We start from the raw sequence: 19,479 nt of genomic DNA on the forward strand, positions 1-19,479 counted from the left end.
GGGGGTGGAGAAAGTTTGTAAACCTTTTGCTGGAGTCCTTATAGATGGTTGAATAGTCCTTATAGATGGTTGAATATTAATTATTGGGGGTTATTGGCTAGATGAAGCTATAGATAAACTTATTCAGCATTGCAAATACTCCTCTTTGAGAGGAGATTCACAATGGGGACCTTCAGAGGTTCCAGTCTATGGGTAATGTTATTCTACAGGCAGCTGTGAACTGTCTTGTGTCCAAGGCAATGACACAGAGTTTAATCCCTTGAGCAGTTCCAGAAGGAGTGAATCAGAAATCAGTAAACTGAGAGTGGTGGATTACATCAGCCTGACATGCCATAGGTTCCTTCCTGCCATGGAACAATGTAAGGAAAGCATCAGAGATGGAAACATGATTGCCCTCCAATTTTTCAATCTCCCTTTCAAGCTGGGGCATTTTATTACATTAAAAATATCTATACCCTTATCCTGAGAATCTTCTGCTCATTAATGCAATATTTTTGAATAGTATGGACTCCATATTTCAATGTAAAAACTTTTACATGAACCATTGAGTTAACCATGTAATGCTATACAAATAAACTCTATGGCAGAGATAGTTACAAAGATATCTTTCCTTCCTTCCAGTGTGTGTCTTCAAGTGATCTCTGTGCCTTGAAAATTCTGCAAAAGATCCAGGACCCAAATATTTGTTTGAATAGGAAACCAGAAACATTTATGATCAAATTACTTTGAATATTTCCTTTTGATCTTGAAACACTTTCAGAAAAGTTTTTACTTTCAACATGTCATGCTACAAAATGATGCACTTTGAAACTCCAGGACTTTGAGACAACTTGAGGCTCACTTCAAGAGATGGTTGTTGGGCTGTGTTAAAATTGTCTTCCTTTGTGAAAATAAGAGAAACCTGTGCTGAGCACAGTATCAAATTAACCTCTAGGTAATTGCACAACAGAGTGACTCTGTGCTGAACCTGCAAGTTCAGGGCCTCAAATGTCACCCTCTGCTTTTCTGAAAAGCATTTCTTAGTTCCGGAGTATTTGCTGAGAACAAAATAAGAGCAATACAAGTGGTAAAACCTAAAAAGGTAATGGAAAACAGAATAATTGATAAAATATTTTCCCTAGTGTTCTTAAGGGACATAATTGGAGATTCTTCTTCTTTTTGTTCTTCCTATTATTATTCCTGTTTTTATTCTTATTTTATAGTACACCGATTCAAGAAATTGGTTACTGCTGAATGACTGATAATGATGCCATATTAGGAATAAAAAAAGCTGAGACTTTCAGAATTATCTGACATATTTAAGGACCCAACTAAGTCTTAAATTTTATAAAAGAGACTGCCACTGTTCTAGCCTATTTGAAGGGGATACGATTTTCTGTGTCTTTAATATGTGAGAACAAGTTTAAAGCTTCCCTTTATGAACTGTATGTGACCCTAAATATCCAGTAGAGCTATCACTGCACTGGATAAAAACAAAATTAAAGCAAAGGAAATTAGATAAGAAGAACTGACAAGGCTAGCATGTAAAACTCAGGAAGGCTTAAAAATAAGAATAAAATCTACTTTCAGCACTATTGTTGAGGGGCAGTCTATGAAAGAAAAAGTTATCAATTGTTTACAAGTTCCTAAATCTTTCTGTTTGCTAGAGCAGACTCTTTTTTTTTAGTGATTAATAAAAAATTGCACCTTTTCCTGGTTCTCTTACAAAGAAAATGGTGATGCTGTCAGTGTTTTCCCCCACTCCATATGCTTGCAAGCAGTATGGTAAATAAAGACATACATGCAAGGCTGCACAGACTCCCATTTGGATAAAAATCCCTTGGCAGCAGTGCCCTGTCATGCACAGGATGAAGGATCTACATTGCTCTGCTATAAATAAGGGTAAAGAAAAGCATCAGAAATTGGCCATCTGTTTGGCTGACCCAACAAAGCAGGTGGTCTTTCTCATCCATATGGTCAACTTCCTAATAACTAGAGTGTGGGCAAGACTCAGTCACCCTCTTTTAAAGCAAAGAAAAACAAAATATTGGAGAAACATTCTGGATGCCACCGAACCAAGATGTACAAATCTTATTGGCAGACTTCTTTTTGAACAATTTTTTCACATTTCTATTTTGAGGAAATGTTGTGATATCCAAGTATCTTTGTGTTTATAAGAGAGAGAGGGAGCAAGTGGTTAAATGGTGAAGAGTCTTTGTCATAGAGGAAAGTGAAAAGGGGGATACTTATTTTTGTGTGTGGGGTGTACTGCAGAAAGAAACCAGAGAAGAAATATTCTTCATTTTTTTATATGTTTGAAGAAGTCAGGTAAGTATTTGACTTGAACCACCTAAGTCTGTAATTTCATCCATCAGTCACTTTTTAAAAGATAAGCCTCTTGACCAAATCTGAATTTAGTTAAATCTCTCTCAAGAGATTTCTTTTTTAAGATAAGATTTTCCCACCAAAATGTTGTGCTGTAAGCTGTAAAAGCTCCCACTTTTCTTTTAAAGGCCTTCAAAATTATTGTTTATGCCACAATTTTATGTATTTTCACATGCCATTTTCAAATGTGCCTTTTTGCTGCTGGTCAAACTAGGATTAGATTACACTATCTACATCTGCTAAGGAAGGTCCCAGGCATACAGCCACTGCTTATGATGCACACATTTAGTGCATGTCTACATAATGCTCTCTGAGACAAAACAATGTAACTGTGATGTCCTTAAAGCAATAAACCTGTAGTGACTGGAGTTCACGCGGTGCTGTTGAAGGCTGCAAGTGACACAACATTTTAATTTAAGCACAGATTATATTCATCATACAGAAAACTATATCAAGCATGAGGAACGTGCTAGTGTATGTTGATCCAACTAGGCCTGCCTGTAATTCCTTGTTATCTGATGTCTGAGAGCTAAATGCTTTTCCTAGTCTCATTCCAGTTTCACATGCCTATGTCATCAAAATTTTCACCTTTCCTCAAAATTGCATGTTTAAAGAGAGTTATTAGCAGAAAGGCTGCGTATGATCACTTTTGAAAAACTAAATCTGTTTTCATTCCTAAAGAAATCTTATGGAGGTACAGCATTGACGTTTGTTTGTGAGACCAAAAATAGAACTGAAATTGAGTCCCCATCTCAAAGCATCTGTACACTACATCAAGCATCAAGGGGGGTATATTACAAAAATATTAATACTAGTATTGAGATATCATATTTTATTTTATTCATGCAGAAATGCTTACTTAGGCAACTATTTTTTTCTTTTAGGTAAGAAAGTGGTACATGAAAAGAAAAATATAACTTTGAGGGAAAAACTGGAGTTTCAGTCTGGTGATGTGATATCATCAGGGTTGCAAAAGATGAAGTGGAAGGAGCACCTAAGTTCATATCTCAGCTTCTGGCTTTGGCTAATTACAGCTGCTTAGGAGAAACTAATAAACACAGTATAAAGGTATAGCAGCATTTTTATTGAACCCTCTCACTGCCTATAAATATCAGTGTCTCTTCAACCTGCAAAACCTTTTTAATAAAAAACTCTTCCTTATGTAGTGTCACCCTTTTCTTTAACTGTACTAATTTCACCTTATTCTTTACTAAATGATGGAGAACCTAATTGTACAAAGTTCAAAGGAAGACAGGCTACCAAAGACCTGAGTGGAATCTGAAACTTAGCAAATACTGCATGAAACTTAGCAGAAAGAAATCCAGTTATTTGTGTTGTGCACTCTAAAACCCATTGCACTCTAAAATAAAATTTTGTCTTTTTTCGTTATTTGCTTTCCTTAGACCATGGTCACCATAGACAGTATAAACAATCCGCTAAATGTGCAGAATTATTGCTTCTTTATACTAAGTGGTTTTGCAATTATAAAGCAGTACAAGCAACGTTACTCACTTGTATTTATCTTCTGAAGTGAAATGTGCTTTTCCAGGTGTCTACGAAGCTTTACCTCTGCTCCATATTTGCCAGTAGTACCATTGTCAGCCAAAATAAAATGAGAATGCATGCTGTTGAGCACAGTCAGCTTGCTCATGGGATTAGACATTGTCTGGTATGGTCGAACCACCTGCATTTTAGACACAGAGGAAAAAGAAGGCACACTTAACAGAAAAAGCCTCTGAACTAAATCAATTACAAGATTATGAGCTGACAAGATGAAACAAAATAAAAAAATCAAAATTAAATACTGCACTTGAGTATTATTGTCTATTATGTTTAAAGTAGAAAATTACCTTAATACTGCCTTTTCAGATGCAGACATGGCTTGAAGGGTTTTCCATGTTAATCTGTTTCAATAGTATCAATGTTCACTGGCTCAACAGTGACAGTTCACTGCTTCTTTTAAAATCTGGCTAATGGTCAGTGCTCCAAAGATCTGGGTGACCACACACACACACAACTGTATACCCTGCCTGGAGCTGACTATCTAGATGGTTGGTATAAAATCTCAACTTCATCTGACCAAACTCTTTGGTTTGATTTAATTTGATGCTGGGTGGGCTCTTTTCAGACCCACCCAGCATCATGCCTCCAGTGTTGGCTCACGCAGAAACACCAGCACTGGAGATACACAAGTACAGGTGAGTTCCACTCTTGGAGAGGTGTACACATGATATTACACCACATTTTCAATTTTCTTGGAAAAACAATTGGCCCACTCCTCGGATCAGTAAAAGGGCAGCTATGTTCACAACTTTAGAAATTTTTTGTACAATGGGGAGTTTTCTTCACTTCCTTTGATTTTATTTCATCAGGAGAAATTGTGCAGCAGACTGTAAAATGCCACAGAATTACCCCACTCACAACAACCAGACAGACCAAATAATAGCATGAGGCCATGCTGTCAGCTGCTTTGGTGGGTGTCTACTGACATAAGTAAGACTGTACTAACACAGCAAAAGAATTGTTGTTGTGTCAAGGCATCCTGACTGATACTTCAAAGGTTTTCTAGCAATACTATTCCTTGCTTTTCTTACATACGTCTTGTCTTTTTGGAGACAAAAACCAGAAAATCTGTAAAATTAAGTCCTAGCTGAAGAAATGCTGCAATGACTTGTTTGAAAACTCAGCTGGGCTATCCTTCATTTGCAAAGAATTTTCTTCGGTGTTTTGACATCATTAATTTTTCAGGTCTTGTACTTTTGATGCACAAATATGTATACTCAAAATTTGACATAGATGCTTGCAGACAGAAATATAATAATTTATTGATTTATTCCTAAGCTTTTCTCCCTCTGTAATTCTAAAGAGGTCTCTAATTGAGACATAATTCTTTAGAGATAATATGTGTTATCAATTTTTTAGCCAGAGATGTCTCTATATACATTATTTTCACTTGTGCGTGTCTGCCTAACTTTGGTCAATTCTTAGCCAGCAAAGAGAAATACACAAACTTCTTTTGCTGTTGTAAACTGCCATGCAAAGGGTACTCTGTAAGCTCTTTATCCTGTAAAAGAAGGGAATAGGTCTGAGAAGACCTAGAGGGCAGCTGGCCAACAGCAAGGGAAGTGCACTACACTCTGTGAGAACAGGTGATAGCTCTGGCTTAGATTTTTTCAATGCTGTTTCTTTTAGTGCCTCATTCATAGCAATTTATTCTACAGCTGCATATGACTTAACAAATATCAGTACACTGCTGGAATGTATTTAATAGCTATCTTCTACAGATACAGAAACCATGTAGCCCATGGCACCGGCAAGGCCTTACAGAAGAGGAATTCCTTGAGTTACCCGTTGATTGTGTGAGTACAGGCCACTGTGCAGACAATTCTACTGACAGATTGTGGTTTGTTCCTGAGAGCCACAGCTCAAAACCTTCTAACTGCGACAGCTTGATCTGCAGCTCTAATGAGTTGCAGTACTGAAGCCTTCATATTTTGACTCAGTAATGCTGCTGCAGGACAGATTAAAAAACTATGCTTCTGTTCTGTGTTTAGCTACAGAATTACAGTATTAAGAAATTTAATGGATGTGAAAATGAGACTACAATTATTTTCAATTGAAATGTTCACAGCATGCACAATTCAATGTCTGAATTCTTTTTTTTGACAATAAAATTTCTCAAACCACACTGTGAAGACTCTTCCTGAGAAAAGGATAACCAAAATCTTCAGGAAGGTAAGAACATACTAGGCTTTGAGGCTACTTCCTTGAGGTTACCTGCTCTTTGACAACACTCAGCAGATTTGTCCTTTCTGACTCTTGTAGTTTCCATTCCTCTGTTCTTTTCAACACCTTGCATTTTACAAGCAAGTTAAATGGTTGGAAAAATACAATGACTTTAAACTGTCTTCTCATCCTCCTTTTACAGATATACAATCACATGACAGTTTGGGCTGGAAGTGACCTTAAAGATTACTCAGATGACCTTAAAGACTGCTCACCATGGACAGGGACACTTTCCCTAGACTAGATTGCTTAAAGTCCCATCCAACCTTGCAATGAGAACAGGGAGAATAGAGAGACTAGGGAATAATGTCCCTTGACATCTTCCTCTGCAGAGCTGAAAGGAATAATCTGTGCTCAAGACAGTCCCTCCAAATACAGTTTAATGAATGCAACAGCAACTATGCTGTGAAGCAGTACTCATGCTGCATGAGCTGAAGGAATTCTGTCAATAGGTGAGTGGCTGGGCTGACCCCAGCCCTTGCCTTTGCACCCTGAGGTGGCAGTGAGCTTGAATGAGAAGCATTGTTGCTCTCCTTAGATTTGCTGTAGGCACATGACACTCAACATAGAGACCTGAAAAATCTCTCAGGATAACTCACCATGACAACAAGCCTGCAAGTGCCATGTGAACCAGTGCGTGAATCTGAGCAGTCTATGCGGAGGCAAAGAGTTTGTGATAAACAGTGAGCTCAAAGTAGTGATGGAAAAAGAAAGAGATGCATGCTTTGCTTCTCAAGGAGTAGCAGCTGTTGTTCAAGCCATTTCTGCAGCCTTGTTTCTCTGGAGCATACCAGGGAACAGAGTAGATCCTGATTTAATTCAGAGGCTCCTGGACCTTTTGGTTCATGGTCCAAATTATCCACATATGCTACAAATATGTCAGTCCATATCTTTGCCCCAGTCTCCTATTGAGGTGACTTGGAATTAAACCAAAATGAGGACTGAACAGACCCTGAAAGTAAAGACATGCATGCTACAATGACTTACAAAGTGTGCTCTTTTAGAAGAGAGAATGGTTCTGTCTGTAGGAAGAAACTTGTTTATAATCACAGTTTTCTACAAGACTGAGCAAGCCACTTTACTTTCTCAGTTCTATCAGAAAATATGGGGAAATAAGGCAACTAACTCCCTTGTGTCCTTTATTTCTAAATTAGAATCTGAGAGTGTTAGGAATTGCACTATTTTCTGCTATATTGCTTTTACAGAACTGGAGTAAGTCTTTAGGGATCTTTAATCGTCACAATATAACAAATAGCAAAGAGTAGTAATATTTCCTTTAACTTGGTCAGTTTTCTTTATGGCTCTGATGAAGTCCCACAGGATTCCCAAAGGCTGACTGAATTGGAAGGTCTGGTAAATAAAAAAGCCCTTAGCTATGGCTTCTGGATCCATAAGGCTGAGGCATTAGCAGAAAAACACCTCTGCTGAGCATGCCTCCCTTGCCATGAGGCACAGGGAGGCCACATGCACTGGGGCACATGCAATGACCACAGCTCCCTCTCTACACCCCCTGCCCCTCCGACACCCATGACTACAACAGTCTTCTGCCTCTCTCTGATGCTGAAAGGGTATGTTTTTATAACTTTTCAGTTCTGATAATAATTTAACTAGACATAGTGCATATAGGCATAAACCCACATAGATGCTAGAGTTTACCAAATCTTTTACTACTGGTTGACTTTTTCCTCCCCTTGTATAATTCTTTGTGGCCTTTGTTTCTTGCTTAATGATGATTCCTTTTACATGCTTATGGTACTATTTACATTTCCCCTTCTCGGTTCATTTCACAGCATTCACCTCTAATAAGTCAGTCAATATAGAACACTTTGATTTTTAAAAAGCTTCCAAAACAGCTTCCTCACCAAATGCTTCTAAAGAAACTGCATGCATTGAATAAGAGAGAAAGTCCTTTGAGGCATGAGTAACTGAGGAAAGCTGGGGGGAAGTGTGGGAAAATAGTGAGAAGGAAAAAGTAATTTTGTGAAGGCTCTTACTAAGAAGATTTAATGACATAAGTGGCCTACCTCAAGCTGTGTTACACTCCGTTCAACATAGGTGTAAAGGATTTGTGATTAATTAGAGGGTAAAAATCTTCCAAATATTTTAGTGGACTAAAGTTTCATAAAACAGCCTGATGAGGTAGTTAAATGGAAGATGAAATTTGATATAAGTAAGCATAAAGCAGTATCATTAGATGTACATCAGAGATGGATAAAACCAGAAGTGCTTCAGCATTACATCATGCCATTGATCAATAATTTTATAAAATTATTTGGGGCCAGGAGGTTGAGAGGATAAATTTTATGTTGACTATCAAAGGTGTATTTTTAAATATTTTTGTCCTTAGTGATGACTCTGTAATTGTAACCCTACTGACATAATTGTGTCTGCCTTAATAAAAGACCCTACCCAAGTTAGTTGCAACTTTATATTAAATGTTTTTCATTTTGTATCTGATGATCAGAGTAAGTATTAAGTCTTTTATGATTTAATCAGAAAGGTGTTTTTTTCCTAATAGTTTATTTTAAAATAAAATTATTGTAAACTTCTTGGTTTCCTGTTAAATTGTAAGGATATTTAGAGGAAAGTATTGCTAAAAGAAATCAGAAGTCAGGGGAGAAACTCCACTTGGTTGGAACACCTGGGAAATCAAGAAATTTTTTAGCTTTTTCTTAAAAAGAAGGCTTCAGATCCCCTTAAACAGGCAGTGACTCAGAACTGAGGTAGCTTTGCAACAGGAGGAAAAAAGTAATAAAGGAATAGGAATGTTTCAAAATTCATGGCTAATTTTATGGTTTTCTTAACTTTGTTCCTTCTATGTTTCCAGAACCCCATGACTAATCACTACAGACTATATATTTAAAAATGATGTGTACATTACACTTTAAGAACATGCAACACATCCTTGTGCTTAGCTTTTTCTGCTAATTACCTTCTTCACAGCACCTCAGAAGACTTCATTGGTGTCTCAGAATTACTGTGGCTAAGTCTGATCATGCTTGTTTGTGTGGTATGAGTACAAGACTCCATGTTAATACAGTTCCCCCTAACAGCTGTACTTTCATAGTGAATTGCAATAAACTCCAGTCAGATAATTTTCTTTATAATCATTGTAACTTCTCTGACATAAGAAATACTTGAATCCTTTTCCCCTTCACAAATTGATTATGGATACAGAACATACAGAGAAGAATGGGTTAGGCTAATGATGATAAGGAAGGAAGAAGTTCTTTATGCAGATTGAAAACTGTATTCTTCCACTCATAATTAGTCACTGCTTCTCAGACAGATTTCTTAGGAATGAACCAGAAGTGAGGAAAAAAGGGTTCAAAAAACCTTAAGGTAAAAAATAACCAGTGCAGACAAACTATTCATGTGTTTAAAATTAAGGAATTAATCTTACTGTATTAGAGTTGTAAAAGAGAGGTATGGTGTGAAAGAATATGAGAAACACCAGCCCTATCCTTCAGAAGGTGACTGAAGGTGAATTACTTGAGCTCACTCTTATCTACAGTACCCAATAAGACCTTTCAAAATGGCATCAATAAAAATTTATGGGAGGGAATATATTCTAAGGAAGATAGCCTGAAATTTAGAATTTAACCAAGGCATTATAGTCTCGCTTGAAAATAAATCAGATTTCAAGTTTTGCAATCAGTATTTTATTAAGCACCTTTCTGGGTTCATAGAGTTCTAAGGATGAAGCTTTGATATATTTTCAAGAATAGCTTTTAATGAATTGCCATTATAATTTATTTTGAAATAATATACAGTGCAGGAATTTTTATTACTGATGTGTCAAAACCTGCTATCAACCCTAATGGAAAACCTGTGTATATATTGAGTTTAGCTGCAGACAATTCTAAGAGGAATTGCTAAGTGGATGGAGACAACAGGAAAAATAACTGGAATATTTATAGACACTGAAGGTAATCTATGTCTATATAGGTCTTACATCTTTGCCAATCAGGTCCTCTTGATTTTCCACAATCCCCCAGGGCGCTATACCAATGGTGCAGATCTTCCCTCGAGATTTTGAGGCATGATCTTTCAGGGCATCTCCAACATGCTGAATGACCCCTAGCAAAGAAAGAGCATAAAACAGAAATTCATAATTGTGTCTTTTTTGTTCATTATCATATGGATTTAGTATAGACTTGTCTTTTTAGAGAATACCTGTTCCTATTCTTACAATTAATAAAGCTATGAATACGTTCTTATTTCCTATTATTAATTTCTGTGAATCCATTTTATTGAATCCAAAAATTACTAAATGAAGTAATAAGGAAAAAATACACAGCTTTAGAAAGAATGGAAATGCTGACAGCTGACTGTCGCTTATTTATCTGCACTTGTGCTCACATGTGCATGCAAGAATTTGTGTATTTCCAAGCACAGAAAGAAGCATAGGAATTAATTTTGCTCCCCGCCCCCCACCTCCCAGCTTGCTCAGAAATGCAGCTCGTACACAAATGCTCCCAATCAAGGATGGAAATGTGAAAACATCATTATGCTACTCTTTGATGAAGCTATTTTGCCACTCTTTCCAAGCAAACTCAGTCACCTGAGATAGCTTCTTGCAGAGTATTAGTACCTGCTCTGGGAATCAGTGAGAGAACAGAAACTAGTACAGAAAAGATGGCTGCTTCCCAGCATTCTTCCAATGGCTGCTTGCTTGCCCTAGACCAGCTTAGGCAGTGTTTCAGTGGTAACTCTGTGCAAAGGAAAAGTGTAATTTCTCCTTCTTTTAATAAAATAATCTTTTAAAATCTGTCTATTAATAACTACTTTTAAGATGTGGCTGCACTGGAACAGACTGGTTTTCTGCAGATGTTATCTGATTCTAAATTTCCATATTGTTCAAATTTCACGATTTCAAGATGACTGGATAGAAATCACAGTCATGCAATTGTTAGGATTTTGATTTTAGCTTTCTGAACTGTAAATGACGCAGGGTAAGAAAACTCCCCGCAAGCTAACAGATCCTCTATGTCCTTGAGTCTAGTATTCTTCCTGTGGTGGAAGGTAAAAAACCCCAACCCTGTACCTACCACCAGCTATGAAATAAACTGTTGGGCCTAGTTTTAGGCTGTTGGAACAGCCTAAAGGATTTAAAGCAGAAAATCTGTCCAGACTGCAAAAAAATTTCTTGTTTAGAATAATCAGCTTTCAGCATGAAAGAATATTCAGAAAAACAGTCATGTTAATAGTCAGGTATGCTCTGTCTCTCCCACATCACTGATTCTCAGTCCAACAGCAATATTTCAGGACATTTCAGTTATAATTTTCCTTAAGAAAAACCCAATTTTAAAATTTATTTTCAACAAAAGAGACTGTACTAAGAAATTCTCAACTTTTATGATACACGAATAATTTTCAACTATGAAGTTTGAGAACCTAGTCCTTGAGCAATCAACTGCTTTTCTCCAGAAATTAAAGATTGAAATGAGAGATTACTGATATTGCAAAATTGCTTTTCAAATTGTTTGTATTTAAAAGAGCAGAAAGCCACTTGAACTACACTGCACTGTCTAGGAAAAACAGTCCATTTCAATAGCATTTATGATGACTTTCTGGGTTTGTTTGTATTGTTTTGGCATTTGCAAAAATGAGGATTTGAAAAATGGTAGGAAACAGTTGTGCATTTGCCAAGTACAAGTGTTATCTTCTGTCCTTTTTTAAAAAAAATGTGTATTTTGATTTCTATAGTTGCTCTGGTAATCCACTGCATTAAGTGTACAATATGTTCATTGTTCTGATCTAATTTTAACTTAAAACTTATATCTGTCTTTGCCATCATCATGACAAGAGTATCTGACAACTAATATTATTACCACCATAGTGCACAGATCAACATTAACCTGATTTTATTCCTTATTTTGAAGAGATGTGAGTCATATTACATTTGTGTCTATTATCTAACACTCCAAAAGCTATGCCTCTTTGCTTTCTTCAGGCACCAATGCTGCCAGAGTTCAAAAAGTCTTTGGACAACCCTCACAGACACGTATTGTGATTCCTGGGGCTATCCTGTGCAGGGCCAGGAGCTGGACTCCTTGATCCCTTTGAGTTGCTTCCAACTCAACATATCCTATGATTCTGTGCTACTTGTATCACTGTTGTGATAAAACTGAGTACTGTTTTAAATTTGATGTGCTTTGAAAACGAAGTCCAAGACTCCTATTAAGCATTTCTATTCAAACATGTAGGAGTTGATCCACCATGCACTAAAATTAACACATGATAGAATGATTACATTGTTTTCCAGAGACAGTAAGGTAAAAAATTATAGCTTTGTTACTTCAGCAAATGAGAATGACATAAGAATTTACAAGTTCATGGCCTAGATCAAAACTTTTGCAATTCTCTGTAGAAGAACTTTTTTGATTTTCCCCTGAATCTCTCCCCCTTTCTGCCTCCTTCAGAGATGGTAACTGAGATGTCAATGTCAAAATTTTCTATCTAGGGACCTACATTTTGCAGCTTATTCCTGAAGTGTATATGCTGTCTGCTAGCAGAGCTGGGCCAGATGCTGTCTTGGGTCCCTAGGACACCTTTTGGTGTATCACAGATGCCCTTTGACTAGAAATGGCAGAAGTTGCTCTAGATGAAAATGTAATAGCAAAAAATTAGGTTGAGCTGTCTATAAGCAAGGAAGAAGTTTGCCACCACATCCAAAACTGAGAACTTTTTCCCTTTAATACTTTGCGTGACTTAATTAAATAAATGTCCTTGCTGGATGAAAGGGTTTTCAGTTTTGTGTAATAAAAGTTGGACTTCTTTGACTAGTAGACCATCCCTGCAGCTTACAGCTGATCTTGTAAAGTTTTCCTTAGTGATATAGTAATACAATTGCCTTGCAGGAGGTTTTATTTTCAGCTCCAAAGTGTGCTTTTCATACTTCAGCAAACCTTTTATTCCATTTTATACCAGCGGCCAGGTTGGTGTGAACTTCACATTTTCTTGCTTTCACATAGTACAGAAATGACTAATAAAACAAAACATGGAATAGCTTTCTAATCTCATAATTCCTACTTTTTCCCCCTTTTTTTGTGATGAAGTCTCCTAGATGCTACTGGATTTTATTTCAATGTTGCTCTTACCTGTGTTTACTCCTCCAGTGAATATCCATGCTCCAGTTGTCATTGCAGCCTTAATAAGTCCTTTTCCAAAGACTTGTTTGAGTTTTGGCTGAAGTTCAAAATTCTGGAGGCCCCCGTGCACAGAGATGAGAAGTTTGGGGAGCTCAAGTTGCCACTCTTTGGTCATCAGATGCAGAAGAAGGTCAGGCTTTGTGTCAAAAGACACACGTACATACTGCAGAAACAAGGGCAATAGGAGAGAGTAGAGAAAAAAACATTGTTTATGCCTACTGGTTTCTAATGTATATTATCTGTGCCCAATAGATCACTTTTTTAATGACAAAACCAGTAACTATTTGCTAACCAGATGATTAGTTTCCTAGTTGAGAAACTAGGAATAATGGAACTCTTGCACTTCACAGGCTGGACAGTTTTCTTTATTTAGGAAATTAAGAAATGAATTGTTTCAAAATCATAAGCAATGCTTAAGAGATTAATGTCTACAATTTATAAATGCAAAAACTGGACCAAAAATGTAAGAGGTCTGCCAAAGTTGACCTAGGTAGTCAGGGTCACAACTGTGTATTTACTTGTACCTCATTTTCAAATTATCTAAGTCAAACTCTCAAAATGTAAGAAATAGCAGATAAAAACTCAGTTCTTCAAGCATACATAGGTTTAAACTGAGCAAAACAACTAAACAGATACTTTCCAGATGAAAGAGTACTAAAGAATTTGTACAGGTTGATGATCTCGCCTTAGAAAACTCTAGATTCTAAAAGGGCTGTGAAACAAATTCATGCATTTCCAGTTGCTGGCCATTCTGTGCTACACATGCAGCAATTTGTGCCAGGGGAGATCATAGACATCTGTGTGTGCTCAAAGATAATCACTGTATTCAAAATTTTTACAGCATTACCATGTCACAAGAATACCTCTCTCTCTCCGTTACAAGTCTTTCTCCTGCTCTTTCTGTTGCTGTTTGAAAAAACCTGTGACAGTGCATGTAATAATTTTTATATTTCATGGCAGAAACAGGAAAAAATTATTTTTATTGCTGCTAAGATCTGGAAGGATCCTCTTAATAAAATAAAATAGGTTGCAGAAAGCACTTGTCCGTCAAACTTCTGATTGAATCAGTATCTGTAGAGCTGCTCCAGCAGCCTTTCTCTTGATGGGTTGTCAGCACAGACATCAGGTGTATACCTTTGCCTTCAACCTGAGGAATAACTAGTCCTAATGTGTTTACTGTAACATGCCAAGTAGTATAATATCCATACATATTATGTAATCCTTTTGCCACTTTTTGACATGCCTAACCAGTATTTCTTGCCAAAAGTTTGCTATTTTTTACCAATACCATATGATAATAAAGTGGATTAATTTCTAGTTGAATAAAAAATAAGGACATGACATTTTCCAGAGGAAACTGCTAATAAACAGAATTTTTTGTGCAAGAATGGGTTGTTGCAGTAAACATCTACTGTTAACATTTCTGGAAGCAGAAGACTGTTTGCACAATCAGTTGAGTGGGGCACAACCAAACCAAAAGCTGAGCAAGAACTTGGGAATGCATGTTCACCCCAGTGCATCAGTAATTCTCTCTGAAGCAACCAGGCAAATTCACAACAGCTACTGGACATAAATAACACAGTTTTCATGCCTGTCAAGCTTATTAATATAGATGAATTGTCTCCTCAGTAGCTACTCAGTCAATTTTCAGTGTGAGTTAAAGTCTTGTATAGCACCTGATCCCACTGACTAGATTGAGACATTAAAAGTTTTTAAATTGGGATTTGAGGGTTGTCAAATTTTTAGGACATCAGAGGGATATAAAAAGAATGATAATTTTTCCCTTTCTCATGTCTTAAGGGAGATCTGAGGCTGCAAAGAGCACCTGGAGGCATTCACAGACAACATTCTTCATAGGGCCTACATGAAAACTCTGCTGTGAAACTATGGAGTCTTTGGTTTGGAATCACTGGTACCTTACTTTGCTTTTTGGTGAAGACAGACTGCAAGTCTTCAGAAGATAATTAAGATGAATTCATACTGAATTCATACTGATAATTAAGGTGAATTCATACTGAAATAATTATTTCATAATTAAGGTGAATTCATACTGACAATGATGTGGTAGATAGGGACAGGTGAACAGAAGATTTCAGGATGTGACAGAAAGCAAGACCCTTCCCCCTCATCCTGTGATATGTGATCCATTACCCCCAAGACATGTAACCCCTCCTAACCCAGTAGTTTTCCACTCCTTACTAACCTAGAAACCCTACCTTCTTCCTTTGATGTAGCAAAGTCCCCCTTGACTATTTAACCTCACGAGATAAGGTAATAAATGCCATTTGACCATCCACCACGTTGATGTCCGTGTACGTCTGTGGTCCGAGTGGCCCGGACGAGGCCAGGCTGCCGTGCTGTCCCTTGAAACCAGGTTGCCTTGCCTTCTCATCTGAAGGCAACATAATGACCATACAAATATGTTGAAAACATGCCATTGCATCATCTGGGATGATCCTAAGATGAAGGCACAAATGGCATCAGATGTGTATTACCTAATCTGGACAGTGACTTCTTTTTTCTTTATTTTCTATTCTTTAGATTTTTAAAAAAATATCTCAGAATGTGTGATTCCACTGTCCCTACCTTCTTAAGTCTATGTATTTCTCTTCTTATACACATGGACCTCTGAATTCCAATAAATATAAAACTATTAAGTGATTAAGAGAGAAGTATTCTCTTGCGTTTATTTAAAATATAGACAATTTTATTGGAAATAATTGCTTCTTTTTTATACTGCAGGAAAACCACCTTTATACTTAGTATAATTCTATTTTACAAAATGGAAATTTAAGGAAAAATAAATATCAAAGTTTCTTTCATGTAAATTAAAATTTAAATCAAGTAAGATAAGATTAAGTGGTTTAGAAATTTTTGGCAAGGATGCCAAACATGAATTTTCTTTTGTGCATACCATTCAATTTTTATGATTATTTCCATAATTTTTGCTCTTACAGAAGCAATTTTTAGTTTGCCATACTTGAATTTACTCTTTTGCCATTACTTAATATGTTAGCTAATAACTAAAAGAGAATTATTTTGTCCCATTTTAAAAAGTATACATTAAGTTATAAATAACACCTTTAAGGCTACTTTAGCCTGTAACAAAAATTTATGTCTTCCAATCTTGTAATAGTATATTTAGCCCTATCAGTTTTTGCTTAAAATGTTAATGAGTATTTCTTTTGCTTCTGAATTCTCTCGCTATAGCCTCTGGAGGCAGATAGAAAATTTGAATCAAAGCCAACCCACTCTGTTGCTGTTCTATGAAATTCCATGCCTGGTGTATCTGTCAGCTGTAGAAATTATCAGTTCTAATGGGAAATTATTTAGCCCTTCTTGTATGAGAGAAGTATATGGATAGGATGCAAGAATTCAGCTTTTATGTATCATCAAAGCAGGGCAAGTTAGGAAGCAAAAGTACAGTTCTGAATCACAAAACTTACAGACTGACCTGACTGGCACCAACACAGAAAGGACAAAGCATCAAGCGCAAGCTGCAATGCCCATTTCATCCCTAGACCAGCACAGTGGTACACAGCAAAAGTGCATTTGTTACCAACAGTTGTTTTACTTTTTTCGTCAAATGTTCTCTAAAACAATCCTATTCCCACCATCAGTCAAACAGCCAGATACTTCCAAGTCTGACTACAGTACCCTAGGGCAAAAGTCAAAATTGCTGAGAAATATAATTACTACTCTGTTACTTAAGCACAGCTGCCTCATTAAAGAACTTGGTGAAAGATTGCAGATGAGAGTGTCAGTGCATAAATTAAAGAGACTCAGAAATTTGTTGTATTTCTGAAAATAAATCTATTCAGACAATGTTTTGTGATCTGCATTCTAACATTGCTCCTCTGTTTCTTTTTGGTAACTTATTTAAGTATCTATCACTACAGGACTGGTTGCCCCTAAGTGTGATCCTCAATTAAAACAAAATTAAATTACATTTAATTATCACAGAATTAAAAAAAAAAAACAACAACAAAAAACCAAAAAAACCCCCCACAAAAAAACTGCTACTTAGACTAAAACCAGATTGGTTCTGTATAAGTTATTTCTTCTTAGCCCCTTAAGACCTAACTCAAGTTCCACTGAACAATCAGTGAAAGGACCCTCATTGATTTAAATGGGCTTTGGATAAAGGTTTTTCTATGTTATTTCCACGTTTCCTCCATGTAGAACACCATCTTTTAACTTCTGTAAATATTTTTTAATAATTAATTTACTATAACAGAAAAATATTTGCTGCCTTTTCATGGTTTATGCAAGTTATCTGGTTATCTTTTTTTTCCTCTCAAAAGCCTTGATGGCTTTTGGTATCTTTTTTACACAATTTTGTTAAAACTCAATATATTTTAATCCAATAAAAATACTTTTTTCTGACTGACTTCCAAATAATAAAGTTGTAAGGACCTGAATATTAGCAACTTTGTCTAAGTAACGGTTAATGTTCATTGGAATTCTACTGATGTTCTTTCATGTTTCCATGCACCAAGAAAATTTAAGCAGATAACACTGAAGTAAACTTCCTTTCTCTTGCAGCTGCAAACTTATTTTAGAATTTTACTCTGCATATGAAATGTATCATTGAAATGCATTCAGCGAGGAGGAATCTATTTAACTCACCAAAGGCTTTTCAAACAGCCATCTTCCATTTAACCCTGAAAAACCATGATGAAAGAAATTTTAGTTCTGCAAAGAGCAATTATTTTAAAAAGTTTATAGGCAATCCTGGCCCACCAGATAATGAGAAAATATTAAGTGTGTATGTGTGTGTAGTTGGGTGGGTGTGTGGGTGTCTAAAGGTAGAAAGTGTATTAAAAAATACAGGCTTAGATTGCTCAAAAATACAGTGCACAATGTATCTCAGCGAGATAGTCTTAACTGGTACACTGATGAACAAAATACATTTACAAATTTTTCAGAATATTTCTCTTAATTGGAATGGAATCGCTCACATGATAATTACATTGTGATTTAATAAAATGCTAGTTTAAAGTTAGATAAATGTGTTACTTAAACTGCAAAAAGTCAACTAGTGTAAGTAGATCGCGTTTTATTAGTTTTCCGGTAATTTTATCAATTTTATTTGCAAAACGTATTAATAAATTTGATGTACATCCACAGACCTCTCACATCTTTTTACAGTTGTTAAATTTGAAAATCTGCTATAAAACCAAAATAAATGCAGACAAGCAAAATAGTTAATTGCATTTCTTACATATTAATGGGATGATTCACTTGTAAAGAAAATATTAGATTGACAGAGATCTAAATACAGTCTTGTTGCAGGATCATCTGTAGTTGCATGAAATTGATGAAAGGGCCTTTTTAGTAACTGGTCTTGTAAACCAGTGTTACCTAATCTCAGCTATGTGTTTCTATGTAATTTCCTACACAAATAATTGAACTATTTGCATGATTGTTTTAAGGAGGATAGTGCAATTGCATTGAAGATACTTTAACAATTCTATGGCATTAGCAAAAGTCATGCCATTTGGGAATTTTTCTTCCATGTGGCTGTGGAAATGAAATTAATGGCCCAGTCAATTCTATTTACAATATGTAAACCTATGTCTTTGCTGTTTTGTTCCAAATCCATGTGTTCTGTTAGAATTTCAGCATAATTTTCATTTCCATGGCTAAAGATCTATTTGTTGTTGTCTGGTGGCAATTGATATAATACTGTATCATGGAAAGTGTAATTACACTTACTATATATTTTTTTACTAAAATCTAATTCTGTTAATTCAAATTGAGAAAATAATTATCTGTTAGTGTTACATGAATTAGTCTGTTCCATTAACTGACTCCTGGTTTCCCAATTATAAACCTAAGGTTATGGTTCCTATTAACAAACCCCACCTAATTCTTTGAAGTCCAATTCAGAAAAATTTAACAGTTTTGCTGTTAACAGAGATCAAGAAAATACTGCTCAGTTCAGTGTTTCCCTTGCTTAATAATTTTCATGTGTGGGCATCCATTTCAGGAAATAAAATAGGGGCTAGGTGGAAAATTTAATGCCAATATTTTTCCCTGAGTTTTCCTTGATTTGGTCAGCTTGCCAAATCTTGCTGCTTTGTAAGGTTATTTTACAATAGGTACAATATAAGCCTACCATGGCTGCCAGCAAAAACCAGCTTGCATGCTATAGCATTATCTGGTAGCCAGT

The 19,479-nt window shown here is 36.1% G+C and overlaps 1 protein-coding gene across 9 annotated transcripts in view; it reads right to left on the bottom strand.

The window, feature by feature from the left end:
• TRPM3 (transient receptor potential cation channel subfamily M member 3) overlaps window positions 1–19,479 on the bottom strand; it is a 406,874-nt gene that overhangs the window by 118,544 nt on the left and 268,851 nt on the right. For all 9 annotated transcript variants that reach the window (XM_077790276.2, XM_077790277.2, XM_021541495.4 and 6 more), the window contains exons 4-6: window positions 13,254–13,467; window positions 10,106–10,230; window positions 3,877–4,048 (exon numbers count right to left, since the gene is read on the bottom strand). In XM_077790276.2, the coding sequence (XP_077646402.1) occupies window positions 3,877–4,048; window positions 10,106–10,230; window positions 13,254–13,467 (511 nt within the window). The remainder of the gene's footprint in view (window positions 1–3,876; window positions 4,049–10,105; window positions 10,231–13,253; window positions 13,468–19,479) is intronic.

Source organism: Lonchura striata, chromosome Z (assembly GCF_050655825.1).
Source record: "Lonchura striata isolate lonStrDom1 chromosome Z, ASM5065582v1, whole genome shotgun sequence".
NCBI classification, from domain to species: Eukaryota; Metazoa; Chordata; class Aves; order Passeriformes; family Estrildidae; genus Lonchura; species Lonchura striata.